General features: G+C 31.2%; 1 protein-coding gene and 1 long non-coding RNA gene across 3 annotated transcripts in view; one reads left to right on the forward strand and one right to left on the reverse strand.

Moving 5' to 3' along the window:
- LOC145277053 (guanine nucleotide-binding protein G(i) subunit alpha-like) overlaps positions 1 to 9,370 on the forward strand; it is a 131,446-nt gene extending 122,076 nt beyond the window's left edge. For both annotated transcript variants that reach the window (XM_080128710.1, XM_080128711.1), the window contains 5 exons: positions 474 to 602; positions 3,018 to 3,147; positions 4,545 to 4,698; positions 7,309 to 7,501; positions 8,323 to 9,370. In XM_080128710.1, coding sequence (XP_079984836.1) covers positions 474 to 602; positions 3,018 to 3,147; positions 4,545 to 4,698; positions 7,309 to 7,499 — 604 coding nt within the window. In that variant the 3' untranslated portion in view covers positions 7,500 to 7,501; positions 8,323 to 9,370. The remainder of the gene's footprint in view (positions 1 to 473; positions 603 to 3,017; positions 3,148 to 4,544; positions 4,699 to 7,308; positions 7,502 to 8,322) is intronic.
- On the reverse strand, positions 8,614 to 11,188 carry LOC145277055 (uncharacterized). The gene is made up of 2 exons (XR_013868094.1): positions 8,769 to 11,188; positions 8,614 to 8,730 (listed from the first exon to the last, which is right to left on the reverse strand). It is a non-coding gene; the product is annotated as an uncharacterized LOC145277055 (long non-coding RNA).
- Positions 11,189 to 15,614: the final 4,426 nt, after the last annotated feature.

The following is a 15,614-nucleotide window of genomic DNA, read 5'->3' on the forward strand; positions in this document are numbered from 1 at the left end:
AAATATGAATTTCCATTGTGATTGTTAAAATAACTGGGTTCAATCTATTAAGTTCATATACATTTTATATATTTTTATTCAACTACTTTGTTGTGATAACTCATTGGGAACATAATGTGGGAGGTTTTTCTTATGAGATTTTATAAAATCATTTATAAAATTTCATAAGAAAAACCTACCTTTTTTTAAAAAAAAAAAAAAAGAAAAAAGAAAATAAAAGAGGATGACTGAATTCAAATCCTATCAGATCTAATTGTGGTAATTCAATACTAAGCTACGGATTTGTGATTTCTTTTCAGCTCTCTACAAAATACTAACTTTTATTCAATGAATCATATGAATCATGTGTTTTTTGGTAATTAATAACCTCCATTGGCTTGATATACTGATAAGTTATGGTTAAACTGAATGATAAGATGTTTGTTTTCTACATTATTACAAAAAACTTATTTTCGCCATAACTCTTATTTTAGCTACCTGAATTCTTTGGATAGAATATCAATGCCAAACTACATCCCATCAGAACAAGACGTGTTGCGGACTCGAGTGAAGACCACAGGAATTGTTGAAACTCATTTCACATTTAAAGATTTGCATTTCAAGTAAGTTTCTCTATATTATCTCAACATCTTATGCTGACGTTCACTAGCTCTTAACCTTTGTTCTAAAAGAAATTATACTAACTTCTTCGGAGAGTGAAAATCTAGTCAATACATTCTCGGCTTGAGTGAAATCAACAGGATTTGGCGTTGTCCATGTGTCTGTTTTTGAAACCATTTCAACAGGATTGTAGCAAAGATTTTTGCACTGATATCTATAAAACTGATACTAATTAAATTGTTTATCAAAAGAGCAAAAATCCTAACTCGCCTATTATTTGTATGCCTAATTTGCGTAACTATTTTTAAGCAGTTTATAATATATTGATATTTCATATTTATTTGTAATTTTATTGTTCTGTTTTCCCTTGTACATTCAATAATCTTGTCGGTATTAACAGTAATTAAAATGATTTAATGAAAACTTATCCATCCTTTTTAAAATTTGTTGATTGATTTTCAATGGACGAAAATTTTATATATATAATTTTTTTTTATTCCATTTTCACCCCAAACAAGGCACAGTGCCACTTTGATGCAAAGGACTACTATCGGGGACATAAGTTGCAGGGATACTATGTAGGGAGTTGAGCAGCAATATGTCTGTCCACATTACATTTGAACTTCTGCATGTCAGTACAGTTGGGATAGCAGGAACCCGGAAGGGAGTTCCAATGTCTAGCAGTTCTAGGGAAGAAACTATTGAAGTAGAAGGCTTTCTTACATCTAGGAATCTCTACTATGTAGGGGTGGGATTTTGTTGCTTGTCGAGTTTGCCGGGGGGGGGGTATTTACGTCAAAGAAGTACAAGTGCTTGTAGTTCGTCTGAGCATTCACCATTAAAATACTTGTAGAACAGGCAGAGGGATGCAACATTTCATTGATGGGACAGAGGCTGAAGCTTAGATGACAGTTCAGGACCTATCAGGTTGGCAACTCTCTTTTGAACCGTGTCCAGGAGTGAGAGACAAGTAGGAGATGCACCAGCCCAGATGTGACAACAATACTCCATACATGGGCGAATGGTGGCCTTGTAGAGATACAGGATACTTTCAGGCATAAGTAGCTTTCTAGCATAGTAGAGAGCCCACCTTCTTTGCAGGAGCCTTGGCAATGCTCTCAATGTAATTGTTCCAACTCGTGTTCCCTCTGAACGTTAGGCTGAAGAGTTTTAAAGAAGTACTTTCAAGTAATGTATCTTTAGTCATAGCTATTGGTGGGTGAGAAGGTTTCTTTAATTATTGAAGGAAACGAGCTTAGTGTTGGCAGAAAAAAAAATGAAATAAAAGAATGAATAGTGGTAGTTGTGATGCAATGGGTCACAGATGCATCTTGTGTGTGTATATATATATATATATATATATATGCACAATTAAGGTACACAAAATTACCATTATGAATAAAAACAATGTTGAAATTCAATGATTTTTTTTTTTTTTTTTTATATATATATAGTTTTGGATATTTTTAATATGATATATATATATATATGACAAAAATTATGGAAATGATATTACAGCGTGATTAAAAGATGAAAAAGGACAAACTAAAATTATGTTCATCAACGTTTCGTATTTATATCATGATTTCTTCGGAATGATTGTTTTCAAGAAATAAAATACTAGTATCATATTTCTATACAACAAATATTTTTTCAAATATTGTACTGATAAGTTATTTTTTGAAATGGATCATCCCGAAGAAGCTTTGAAATAAAGACAAAATATTGATGAACATAATTTTAGTTTCTTTTTGTTATCTCTCCACATACACATATATAATGGGTGTTAATTTTTTTTTCATCTCTCCACATACACATATATAATGGGTGTTAATTTTTTTTTCATCTCTCTACATACACATATATAACGGGTGTTAATTTTTTTTCATCTCTCTACATACACATATATAACGGGTGTTAATTTTTTTTTCATCTCTCTACATACACATATATAACGGGTGTTAATTTTTTTTTCATCTCTCCACATACACATATATAATGGGTGTTAATTTTTTTTCATCTCTCTACATACACATATATAATGGGTGTTAAGGACCAACAAATCCTTTACAAAAAACAGATAGAAGTGTTTAACACATTTGACCTGGTTCATATAAAATTGTAAATGCATGAAATTTCACTTATGACAAATTCTAAGATTGAATAATACATTAGGCTTAACAAAACATTGAATAAATTGTGCAGTCGTAACTTAGTGCAGAAAATAATGCTAATACATGCAAGTTAATGGTATGTTTTATACACGTACATGGAACTCTAACATGGCATTCAAATAAAAAGAATGTCTAATTCTCTAAGTTTTTCTCTGACAATTTTTAAAACATGTTTGGAAAACTGATTCTGTTTATTTTTTTAATATTGACAAATTTTTACTAAACTTTGATTCCATTTTTTAGAATGTTTGATGTTGGTGGTCAGCGATCAGAAAGAAAAAAATGGATCCACTGTTTCGAAGGTGTTACTGCTATTATTTTCATTGTGGCCATGAGTGAATATGATTTAATGTTAGCTGAAGACCAAGAAATGGTAAGTTGCTTTTCTTTTTTTTTTTATAGATGCATGTGATTGTTGGTTCTGGTAAAATGCTAACCTGAATGATTATCATCATCAACCATTACACCCAATGGTTTGTTAAGCAGCAACAAATCCCCTCCACCTCTGCATATCCTGAACCAGTGAACCTCAAGAATGCTGCATAGTTTTCCTCTCCCTTTGGCCACCAGCAGTCATACGAGTTTCACTTGACTCGGAAGGCCTCCCACATACTGAAGTAGGGGTTCTCTTTGTCGCTGTTTTCGTAACATACTTGTTTTACAAGAAAGGGTTGTTAGCCCTATGCTCAACCCGCAACCTGGAGGACAAAGGATCACTCTTTCTCTGGTTTCTATTCACCAATCTTTCTGGCAAGGGTGGCTCTGCCAGGAGCTTTCGCTCCCGCCAACATAGCTCTAGGGATCATTAAGGAGCTCTAGCTCCTTCACCGCAACAACGTGGTAATCCAAGAAAGAGTGAATGACTATTATGAATGTTTGTAAAATGTAACGTTTGAAAATATGTATCAACATGAAAAAGGTATTTTAAAAATAAAATATTTATATTAGAAATGTATCAGGAGTGTTAACGTTGGAATGTTAGAACAAACAGGAATGTTATGTTAGATAAACCAAAATATGTGACAAAGATGGATTTGCTGATTCCATTCTTTGGTTACATGTATTGATGACAGAATTATAAGGAAGATAGTTTTTTTTTTTTATATATACACTTAGTTTAGTCAATAGAGAGTGGGGGGGGGTACTTTTGTAACTTTTCAAAATTGATGAGTCCTGAAGATGAGAGGAAACAAAATCAAGAGGGACTACATTTCTGTTGATTACAATTAGTCAACTTATTAAAGCTAAACACTAACTCTATTGTGAAAAGAAACTTTTTTTTTTAAAAGGCAAATTATATGCAATCAACCAAAAACTGGTGCAGATTTTTTTGTGTGAAATAGTTTTTTCAGGAATAAATGTTAATGTAAAGTACTTTATTTAAAAAGGTATAGATTGTTGTGTTTTTGAAATTCACGTAAATTGTGTATATTTATATATACATTTCATTATAGCACAGTCAAAACTAAGTAACCGGCTTTACAGTGAGACAACATCTTGAAAGTGTGAATTAAATGAATACATAAAAAAATTAAATGTTTTGAGAACTTTAAATACTAGTTGCCTTTTTTCAGAAAAAGTTTTTGATCACTTTGTTTTATTTTAAATATAAATATTACTTTCATTATCTGTTTCTAGATAAGTCACAGTTTATTAATTTTTAAATGGAATGAGTGAAACAAAATGTGACTCTGACCAAACATGTCATGAGTTGTCTCCTATATATTTTTAAAGTGTTTGAAACAAATGTTCCTATCGTTTTTGTTTCAGAACCGAATGATGGAAAGTATGAAATTGTTTGACTCCATCTGCAACAATAAATGGTTTTCTGATACTTCTATCATCCTCTTCCTCAACAAAAAGGATTTATTTGAAGAAAAAATTAAAAAATCACCACTCACAACTTGCTTCTCAGAGTATGAAGGTAAGTTTTGGACACTTTTCTTTTAAAAAAGAATTATGGTTAAACGTATTTGAAAATTAACATTTATTATTATAAATGACCTAAAATATCATTTACTTTTCCTCCATCTCTCCTAAACGTTAACCCTGTCTAATAATACTAACCCAATGATAATAATGTGGGTATGGGTGTAGACTAAAACTAAGTTTAAATAAGAAGACATTCGTAGATGTTAAATAGTAAAACCAGTCAAGCCTGTTCTACTGCAGATATTCTGATGGTCATTTGTGAATGCATATACCATACACTGTTCAATTCTATTGGAGTTAGGGTAGTAGTACTTGATATATCCTAGGAAGATCTTCTCATGAAAATTAGCTAGTGCACCAATCACTAGCCTCTCTCTCTTAAACATGATCCCCCAAAAAAAGTCTCTAATCTGATGTCCCATACTATCTACCAAGCTCCAACCCCTGTCTCATCGCTACAATGTTGTATCCTTGTGCTTGTTTTATAAATAGATTAAAATGTGTTCCAACAAACTTGCTGCACTGGTGTCCCCTCAATGTAAATATCCTTGACTGCTCAGACAATCAGAAAAACCTTATCCCTTCAATCTAATAGCTTCTTTCCTCAAACTACTAGCTTTTGGAATTTCCTCCCTGTTCTCTTTCCTTTACTTTGCTAAGATGTTGAAATGTAATAATTCCCTACTGTAGGTATGGGCCCCTAATTCATAAGTCCCTTACATTTCAGTAGCACTGTGATTGGTTTAGGATGAATAAAAGGTGAAAAAAAAAGACTTTTATTTGAGTACCAATGAGAGTTTGGAAAAAAACTCTATAAACTGATAATTTATTAAGATTTTATCTATATATCTATAAAAGTGAAAATGTCTGTGTGTCTATATACATTTCCTTACCAAATAACTCTGTCAATTTTCAGTCTACAGACTCAAGATTTGACATAAGGGGTATTGAGATTTGGGAAAATCTTCTTAATCGGTTTTTGGACAGAAATTTGGGAGTTTAGGAGTCAAAGTTCAATGATTTGACCTTTGAAAACTCTACCAAACTTCTCCGTTAATTTTGGGTCTAAACACTTGAAATTTTAGATGTAGGTTCCTTGGACATGGATCAAACTTTTTAACTTGATTTGACCCCAAAACAAATGTTATAGGGTCAAAATTGGGGTCAAAGTTTAAAAAAATTGACCTCTCAGTCAATTTTTGATCTAAACATTTGAAATTTTACATAAAGTGTATTCAGACGTAGGGCAAGCTTTTTAATCTGTTTTTGGTCAAAATTTGGCTGCCAAGGGGTCAAAGTTCAAAAGATTTGACTTTTGCGGTCTCTAGCTAACTATTCAGCAAATTTTGGGTCTAAACATTTGAAATTTTACATAAAGGATACTTAAACATGCAGCAAGCTTCTAAATCAGTTTTTGAGTAAAAATTTGTCTGCCAAGAAGTCAAAGTTGAAAGAGTTGACCTTTGCAAACTACCAAACTCCTTTGCCAATTTTGGGTCTAAACACTTGAAATTTTAGATGTAGGTTACCTAGACATGGGTCAAACTTTTTAATATATATATGCATAAAGTTATGAACAGTACATAGGGCCCGGGCAAAGCTGGGCTGAACTGCTAGTTTAACTAAAAAAATGTCTGTTTCCAGAAATGCTTGCACTGTTATTTTATTTTGTTAATCTTCAATAAATCATTTAGTCTAACAAGCTAATTTTTTGTCTTTGCCAATCTTAACAAGAAATTCTATTATTTCAGTTTGGGTTCTTTGAAGAAATTAAACTGGCTAAGTAGATGTTAAAATGGAGTCATTTTTCAATAACTGAAATAGCAGTCACAGCAAATACTGCTTAGAATTAAATAATTAGTAGTTAAATAACTCATATAGTGGTGTCAGTTTGATCTAAAGGCTTGGTTTCAATTGTAGGTTTTAGCATTCATTTTTTTTTTTTTTTCAGATCTTATACTTCCAAACCTTGATTATGTATATACAATAATTTAAAAAAAGAATTAGTTTATACCATATAAAAATCTGCTTATCTCAATAAAAAATAAATTTAAAAAAAAAAAAAAAAAAAGTGATATGTTTTAAAATAATACATTGATACAAATGTTTTACCCAACCAAAAATTAGTTAGAGACAATTAGTACATTTATATTTCTAGTAAAACAAGTAACTTGATTGCTCACATTAATAAACATAATTATCTTCTCTGTAAAAGATAACTAAGTACTGAAACAAGTTTTCAGGCAGTCTTACAAATGTAATTAGTGCAAATATGGTTGAAAATATTGACTGATTTTTTCTTTTTTTTCTTTTTATTTTCTTTTTTTTCTTTTAGGATGTAAAAATTGGATTTCATAAACACTATTAGGGACTTTCAGATGAGATAATTAAATGTTGAATTATACCAATGTATTAAGGAATGGAAAAGTCGAAATGCACAAAATTAAAATGATTGAACTTTTTATTGAAATAGAATTGTGCGATTTGTTTTATTGCCAAACAGCATAAAAAGTGTATTAATAAATGTTCATTAGCTCTGTCTCGCATAATGCATCGTTATTGTATATACAGCTTTGTTGGTATACATATTTCTCCATTACAGGTGCTAATACGTACGAAGAGGCAGCTGCATATATTCAAGTTCAATTTGAGAATCTGAACAAACGGAAAGACTCTAAGGAGATTTACACGCATTTCACTTGTGCTACAGACACCAACAATGTCCAATTTGTGTTCGATGTCGTCACAGATGTCATCATCAAGAATAACCTCAAAGACTGCGGCTTGTTTTAAAAGTTTGTATTTGCAATTTCAAAATATCCAATGATATACAATGCAATATGGGATTTGTGTATATTTCTTTTTTTTTTTTTTTTTATATATATCATATATTAGTGGGGCGGGGGTCCTAAAATACAGTTAAATATTTTTTTTTTTATTATTCAATTTTCACCCCAAATAAGACACATTGCCACTTTAAAGTAGGGGCCTATTATCGGGGACATAAGTTGCAGGGATGTCTGTTCACATTACACTTGAACTTCTGCATGTCAGTACAGTTGGGAAAGCAGGAATCCGGAAAGAAGTTCCAAAATCTAGCAGTTCTGGGGAAGAAACTATTGGGAGTAGAAGGCTTTCTTACATCTAGGGATCTCTACTGTGCAGGGCTGGGATTTTGTTGCTCGTCAGGTTTGTTAGGGGTATTTACCTCGAAGGGGTACAAGATATATGTTTAATATAAACAAATTTACATGATCGTGACAATAGACATGCTAATGTTTCAGACAAATGGTCGACTAAAACCAGAAGTCCTAGTCAGGTAACTTAATAAATGGTTGCTTTTCACAGAAAAAATTTTTTTTTTTTGACTAGTTTCTTCTGTGGAAAGCAATCATTTATGAAGTTATTTGATGACTTTTGGTTGTAACCAACCATTTGTCCGAAACATTTGTATGTCCAGTGTCGTGATCATGTAAATTTGCTTATATTAATAACAATGTATATATATATATATATAATAGTCATCATGTATTATATAATTCATGCTGAAATCTTGTGCTATTTAATTTGCAAATATTGTATCCTAATTATAATTTTGTTATTTCTCCTGTTTCAGGTATGAACGGTGGGAAGGAAACTAAACCTCAACTGTTGACCACAAGTAATATCCTGCGGCCCACAATATTGACCATTCAGATAATGAAAACTCCACTTTCATTGTCCAAGCCAGACAGAGAAAAAACCTGCCTATTGCCACCATCCTGCTATCATTTACCTCTGTTTCCAGTTAAAGATGCAACTGTCCTTGTAGCCCCTTCTCTTGCTACAATCTTTTCTTCATTCACACAAACATTCTTGACGTTATCACTTCCGACTCCCTCCCTTCCCACAATCTTCGACCATGGACAAATTTTAATGTTTTTGCTTTTAATATGCTCTCTTGGCCCTACTTGCATCATTTTTCTCCCCAAATCTCCCCTCTTCCTCTTAAAACTGTTCATCAATTTTGATTTCTCCTCTTCCTCTTAAAACTGTTCATCAATTTTGATTTCTCCTCTTCACTTTCTTTACAAAATTGCTATTTGTTCAACCTAGTCATTTGCTGTGTATAAAAGCTCGCACACAAGAAAATTTAAAAAACAAAACAAAAAAAAAAAACATGAAATAAAGGAAAGACTTGCTTATAAAAAAAAAAAAAAACTTTGATTTTGTGGACTGCCAGTTATGGAAGAAAAAATGTTTATCTCTTCGTTTATTTTCAACCCTTAATCCAACACAAGTATACAAAGTCTCTTCCCCACTTTTGTAAATAATTACAGATTCCTCCTCCTCCCCTCCACACTTCCATAAAGAGAAATGAGTTTTATTTTATTTTATTATACTTATTTCCACACACGCATAAAGAAACGCTGATCAAGTCCAAACTTCATCGCAGTTTTTTTTTATATCTTTTAGCTGGGAATAATTTTAAAATTATTTTCTAAAACTAAGTATTGAAATTGAATTTGATTTAATTTTTTTTGTATTTTGTAAAAACATTTTTTTCTTCCTCTTTCCACTCTTTCGATAGGAGAGGACGGTACTGCATTTACAGAAATAAAAATTGCATTTTTGCTTTTCGTCATCAGAATAAACGCTTAAAGAATAAAATAAATTAAAAATCATTTCCTTTTTCGTTCTTGCTTTTCATTCTCCCACCTCTTCCTTTCTGAATTATAAATTTGAATAAAATAATTTTTAGTTAGTTTATTGGTTAAAAGAATGTGTTATTTAGAATTCAACCTAATTAAAAAAACAAATACAGAAAAATCTTTGATATACATACCCATCATGGAACATCATATTCCAAAAATCACATGAACTGACCAAATAGTTTTATTTTAAAAAAAATGAAATTTTATGAATAAGCAAAAATAAAAAAAAGCTGCTTTGCATCACCATCTTGATTAAAAAAAAAAAAAAAAATAGGCAGATAAGTCTACAATAATTCAAACTTGCGAGAATAGTCTTGTAATGGTACTGATTTCACATAAATTGCTTTAAATCATTTGATATTCTTTTCTTTTATAAACGTAAATTACTTTATCAATTTAGTTAATTTTTGGAATGTTACATTTCCTTTCTGTGGTAGTTACGTAGATCAGAAAGATTTTTCTGTTTTATTTTTTTTTAATTGGGTTGAATTCTTAATAAGAACCAAAACTGATATAAAATGAAAATATCTCGCTCTGTACCTCTGTATATTGAGCCCTATTTTAAAATTACTGTAACACCATGGTTATACACAGTGTTATCGTAATCTTAAAATGTTTATTTATTTATATGTATCCACATAATTATTAAAATCAATATATACATACATATATATTAATTTTAATGAAATGAAATTTGCTAAATAATTGCAAAGAATATTTATTCTTAAAGCCATTCAAGTGAAGTCTTGCTTGACAGCAAGTTGTTTGCCAGTCAATGTTTTGATTCTTTTTCGAAAACAAAAAAAAAAAAAAAAAAAATATTGGTTTTCACTGAAATTACTTTCCAATAAGTAAGACTTCATTTTTGTAAAAGTTTATTTTTTGCTTAACATTTTAAAAAGTATAACAGAAAGGTATATAAATAACCCTAATGCTGGGGCAGAGAGTATCGTTGCAGGACCTAAGAAGATGAAAGACAAGTCAAATTCTTTTTTTCTTCTCATTCCAAAATATTTGGTTTTGATCATTTTCATTAAAAAAATGTTTTTAAATGTTTATCCGTGAATTTCTGACAAGTGTTTGAATGTGAAGGAGAACGTTCTTGGCTTTTCTCTGTCTTGCAATTTTATTGCATTTTTTTTTTTTTTTTTAACTTAATTATTAAATTACGCTTTCCTTAAAATTTCCATGTCAAATACGGTCGGGGGTGGGGGTACCACCTCTGCATCATTGTCAAAAAATTTATTTTATCTTCGCATTTTTTTTTCATTGCCCCCTACCCAATCTTTGTAGATTTTTTTTAATGAAACTTTTCCTTATTTCTCTTTACTTCCCTTATGAATTCTCAGTTTGGCTTGTTTGTTGGGAATTCAAGAATATCAGAGTTTGAGAAATATTGTTGTATAAAAAACAAAAAGTCCTGATTATCATCTGAGTAGCGTGATTGTGCAAAAGTCTTTTTGTTGCTCAGCTAATAAAATGTCTCCCCATCCTAACACGTATGCCCCAACTCCTAATAAACAAAAAAGAAAAACAAGGTTTTTAATTATTTTTCTTCATTTCAGTTCCCCCTTTTTTTTTTTGTCTTGCAAAAATTAATTTCTATTTATATTTTCCTGTACTACTACAAAATTTTATTCAATAAAGCTAATTTCTAAAAAAAAATAAAATCAGGATTTTCTTTTTTTATCTCGTGTGAATAATTATCCCCATTCCATTCCAACAATGGCAAAATAACTTTATATCCATAAGAAAAATACACCCCCCCTTTTTTTTTTTTTTTTTTTTTTTTTTTTTTTTTTAATAAATTTTGCAACTGTATCCTGACGTATATGCAAGGTATTTTGAGAAATACAGAAGTTAATGGGATTAAAACAGTTTTGAGGAACTAAACAAAAATATATCATTGCATGCATAACCAACATAAAGTGTCTCAAATTTACTCACACTTCGAATGATGGATAAAACCTTTATTTATGAAGTAAGTGAAATGGAATAGCTTTAAATACAGAAGATGAATGTAACTGAAGAATAGTGTTTGCAAATGTTCAAATTAATGAGCATGATTGTCCAGATATTGCTGATAAAAGTGAAAGTGTGAGTACATTTTTGAGACACTCTGTATATGCAAGTATATTATTTTAAGCTGGTATTAATTGGTGCTTATTCTTAAGGCACATTTGTCATTGAAAATGTCATTACAAAGTATTTCAGAAACTGAAGATCCATCTTTAAAAAACAAAAAAACTTTTAGGTATTTTTAACATTTATCAGACATAACAAACCAAAAACATTACATTTCTGAATTTTTGAGATGAGAATTATTTGGACTAATGCTTTTTATCTTTAGTGTTATTTTCACAACATTTCGGTTGGAATCTTTCTGTAAAACTCTGAATCTGAACGGAACCCTTTATTTAATCCACAGGGGTAGTATGCTCTCATTCCATCAGTTATGACTGGATAGAAGTTCTAAGTAATTTGCAATTGTATTTTGAGTGTTGACCTCCATCAGAGTGTAACATTACAACTGAATTTTACAAAGTACTTTATCTACTCTACCACAATCCAGACTTCAACAAGATAAACTTGTTGGAGGTTACATCGACCAAAACGGAAAATAACACTCAGTATGATTACAGTAGATGGAAAAATTCAAATATGAAACAAGAAAACAGTGTTCAACAACAGGTTTTACCTTATTTCTGATGAAAGTCTTTGATGAGCATAATCTTGATTTATAGAAAAACATTGAAACTTGGATATTTATTAACCCCCATCCTTCCTAGAACTTGCTGCTACACTGAATGTTACTTTTTTTGCAGATAGCCCAAGGAAGATAATTACACACTTTGGGTTGCACTATGTAGTAGTCATCCACCAGCAAAACCTTACAACTGAAGGTCAAGTGACTTGTGTGTATGGTAGAAACTGCACTTGAGCTCATAGCAGTTATTTTTACTCGTTAAAGACTAAATCGAATTCATTCCGCATGTCCAAATCCCCTACATATCAAATTTCAAGACCAAAAATTGACAGGAGTTTGGTAGAGACTGTTTTCAGACAATGTTGAGACCAATCTTCTTAAAAGCATTTTATTATTTATATTTTGCTCATCAAACTTTGATCTTGAGCAGCCATTATTATTCTCTCCTAATCATAATAAAGTGATTCCCTTCAGAACCTTCCTTATCTATTCTTGGAATAATTCTTTCTGAAAATATTTAGCATGTTCTTGTTGGTTGACCCCTTCTTCCTGTTTTCTACTGTGAAAGGTTTTGGTTTACTTCTGTCAGCTTTTTTTTTTTTTTTTTTTTTTTTTTTTTTTTTATGCTTGTTCGATGTTTCTTTAAAAAAAAAAAAAAGAAAACTAGCAAGACTACACAGCATTGCCTGAAACAAAAATGTAACATAACTTCTATCCCTCTCCCCATTGTTGGTTTAATTAATAACCTTTGTTAGGTTAATTAATAACATTAGTTAAATTAATTACAAAGTAAATAAAGAAAAATGTACCTTTGTTCCTTAAATAACTTCATATCATGAAAGGTATTGATGAGGACAAAAATGAATTAACACTTAACATTTTCTTCAACACACACACACAGACGTGTCTATTTATTTTTTTACATTACACGAAAAGAGCTATACACCAAAGAGAAAGAAAGGACACATAGACATGTCCTTTATATATAAAAATCAAAGGGAGGTAACTCGGTGCTTTACTTAAAATCCATTTAACAGATAAAAGGAGACAACTGTAAGCTGCTTATATCACTGATAAATAAGGAGGGATAACTCTTCAATACTTAAAAATCCAGTATCATTGATAATTTCCAATATCTATCCCTCTTAACCCATTCCTCTCTCTGGACATACACATACATATAACTCAAATTGATATAAGAGAAATAACTCTGTAAAAAAAAATCAGTTACTTCCCTTTAGTTAATGGCTGGAAAACGGACCACATGATGATAACATTAAAAAATGTGTGTACATTTTGACAACATAAAAGATATAAATGGCCATCAAATAATAAATTTTAGCTGGACAAACATTTTACAGATGTTGGGATCGGTGTATACCTATTTATAAAGAAATAAGAACATGTTCAATAACTCCGATTTTAATTATAACCAAATACCGAGTTACAAGAAACATTTATTCATACAAAGTAAAATAACATGAAAACATTTGGTGTACACGAACAGGCGAAGATAAACTGCAAGTTTAATTGTATAAGAATGTGTGTACGGGATGTTCATAAAAATTCAGTAAGATTGTTGAATTTTAGGAATAATTGTTTTTGGTTGGTATTAAAGTTTATGAAGGATCAGATCGCCTTTCCTCATAAGTCTGTTTGCTGCTCTCGGAGTGCATGTTTATGGAGCATGCAAATTATACGTGTGGACCGCTTGATGCCAGGTAAGGTGAGAAGAGAAGGAAAACAGAAGGCTAGGTCAGAGCTCACAGGAAATGTATGCGTATCAATTAGTCATGCCATGGTGCCGCACGCATGTGTGCTACTGCGCACAGCTTGCTTTGTGTCTGTGTGTCTGATCTATACACAAAATGTATTGAGTGCATTGTAACAGTTCACTATACTTGTTTTGTGATGGTTGGTTTACTGACTTTTCTTGATATTGATGTATGGTCAGAAGACTTGATCAGATAAACGACTGCAGGAAGCATCCAAGTAAATACTTGTCAATTTTTAGAACTGTTTTTTTGGCTTGAAATTTTCTAAGAAAATACTGATTCCTGGTTTACACAGATCCTGAATTAAACCCAACTTCAAAAATTATTGAACTCTTCAATAAAGGTTGTACTTTCGGCACCGATATCAAGTCTCATTTCTGAAATAGTATTTTCAATGTTGATTGTGGTTTTGAGTTGGTGTGATGCAGTTCTAGGAGCTCCATCTTCCCATACTTTGCCTTCTCTCTTTGAGAATGGGTTAGTTTATTGCTAATCGCCTGAGGCGACCTTACTGGGGAATGTCAATGGGGCTGACCAGGTATTTTTACAGGCCAGAACACTCCTCTTTGGGAGTGATGGCTCTTTAATCCCACTTTCCGATCCTTGTGTCACATCTTCTCACCGTGGGATTGATAAATCCATCGTCAATGAAGGAAGAAAATATTTCATTCAAAATTTTAAATGAAATTAACTTCTTTTAGTGTGTTTATCAAATATGAAATTTTTCAATAAAACTTATTTATTAGATTTGTTTGAACCAGTTATTTTTTCCTCTTTTTTTGTTAGAAAAGAAAGCAATGTACATCGTCCATAGCAAATAACATTTTGAGGAAATGAAAACCACTTTTAAGTTTATGAAATTTTTACACTCGAATTTTAAAACTAGCAGGAAAATCGAGGTTTGAACGAGGACACCTATGCCTTTAACTTCAAAATCTTGAATCTCATACTACCATTTTATTTAGTTTCTTTTCTTTATTTTCAGGTTACGAGGGCAGTGCAATAAGTAATGCCCCTGACCCACTTCCAGTTGTCTGATCTAGCATGTGCAATGATTTATATCTCTACGGTTTATGTGGCAAATTACAGCTCTGAACTAATTGTGGTTTCTGTTTTACAGGTGTTTGAACCGAGTCAGGTGTGAAATGGAGCCTGTTTCAACACTGTCTCCTCACTCTAAGAGCTTCTATTACACTTCTAAGTATGAACATTTTATATATATGAATCTCGTCATAACACGAACATCTCTCTTACAACATCTCTCTCTAAGACACAACATCACTTGTAATAAGACTCTCACTACTAATAAGACTCACTTTAATAAGAAGTCCTAACAACAAACAAGAACAATAATAACAATAAATATATAACAGTAAGATCGATAATCACTGGATTTCCATACCAGTAGATCTATTGCATTACATTATTGTGAAACAGTGTTTCATGGTAAACAACTGATGATCCCTTAAAAAATAAATTATTATTGGTACTATAGTGAATTCGAGAGAGCAAGTTTATGCAGTGATTGCAGGTGATTGAATGACTTACTGATTAAGTGGTTTTCTAACGAATGATAATTTTTTTTTTTTTTTCATAGTTTTAAAAGGTTAAAAAACCTCCAAGACTATATATATATATATATATATATATATATAGTAACATGTTTAAATATTATATTTTAATTCATGAAAATTTCATATTTATTATTATAGTGAATTCTCTATTGATTATT

This window comes from Euprymna scolopes, chromosome 5, assembly GCF_053919585.1.
Source record: "Euprymna scolopes isolate OS-2025 chromosome 5, ASM5391958v1, whole genome shotgun sequence".
Lineage (NCBI taxonomy): Eukaryota > Metazoa > Mollusca > Cephalopoda > Sepiida > Sepiolidae > Euprymna > Euprymna scolopes.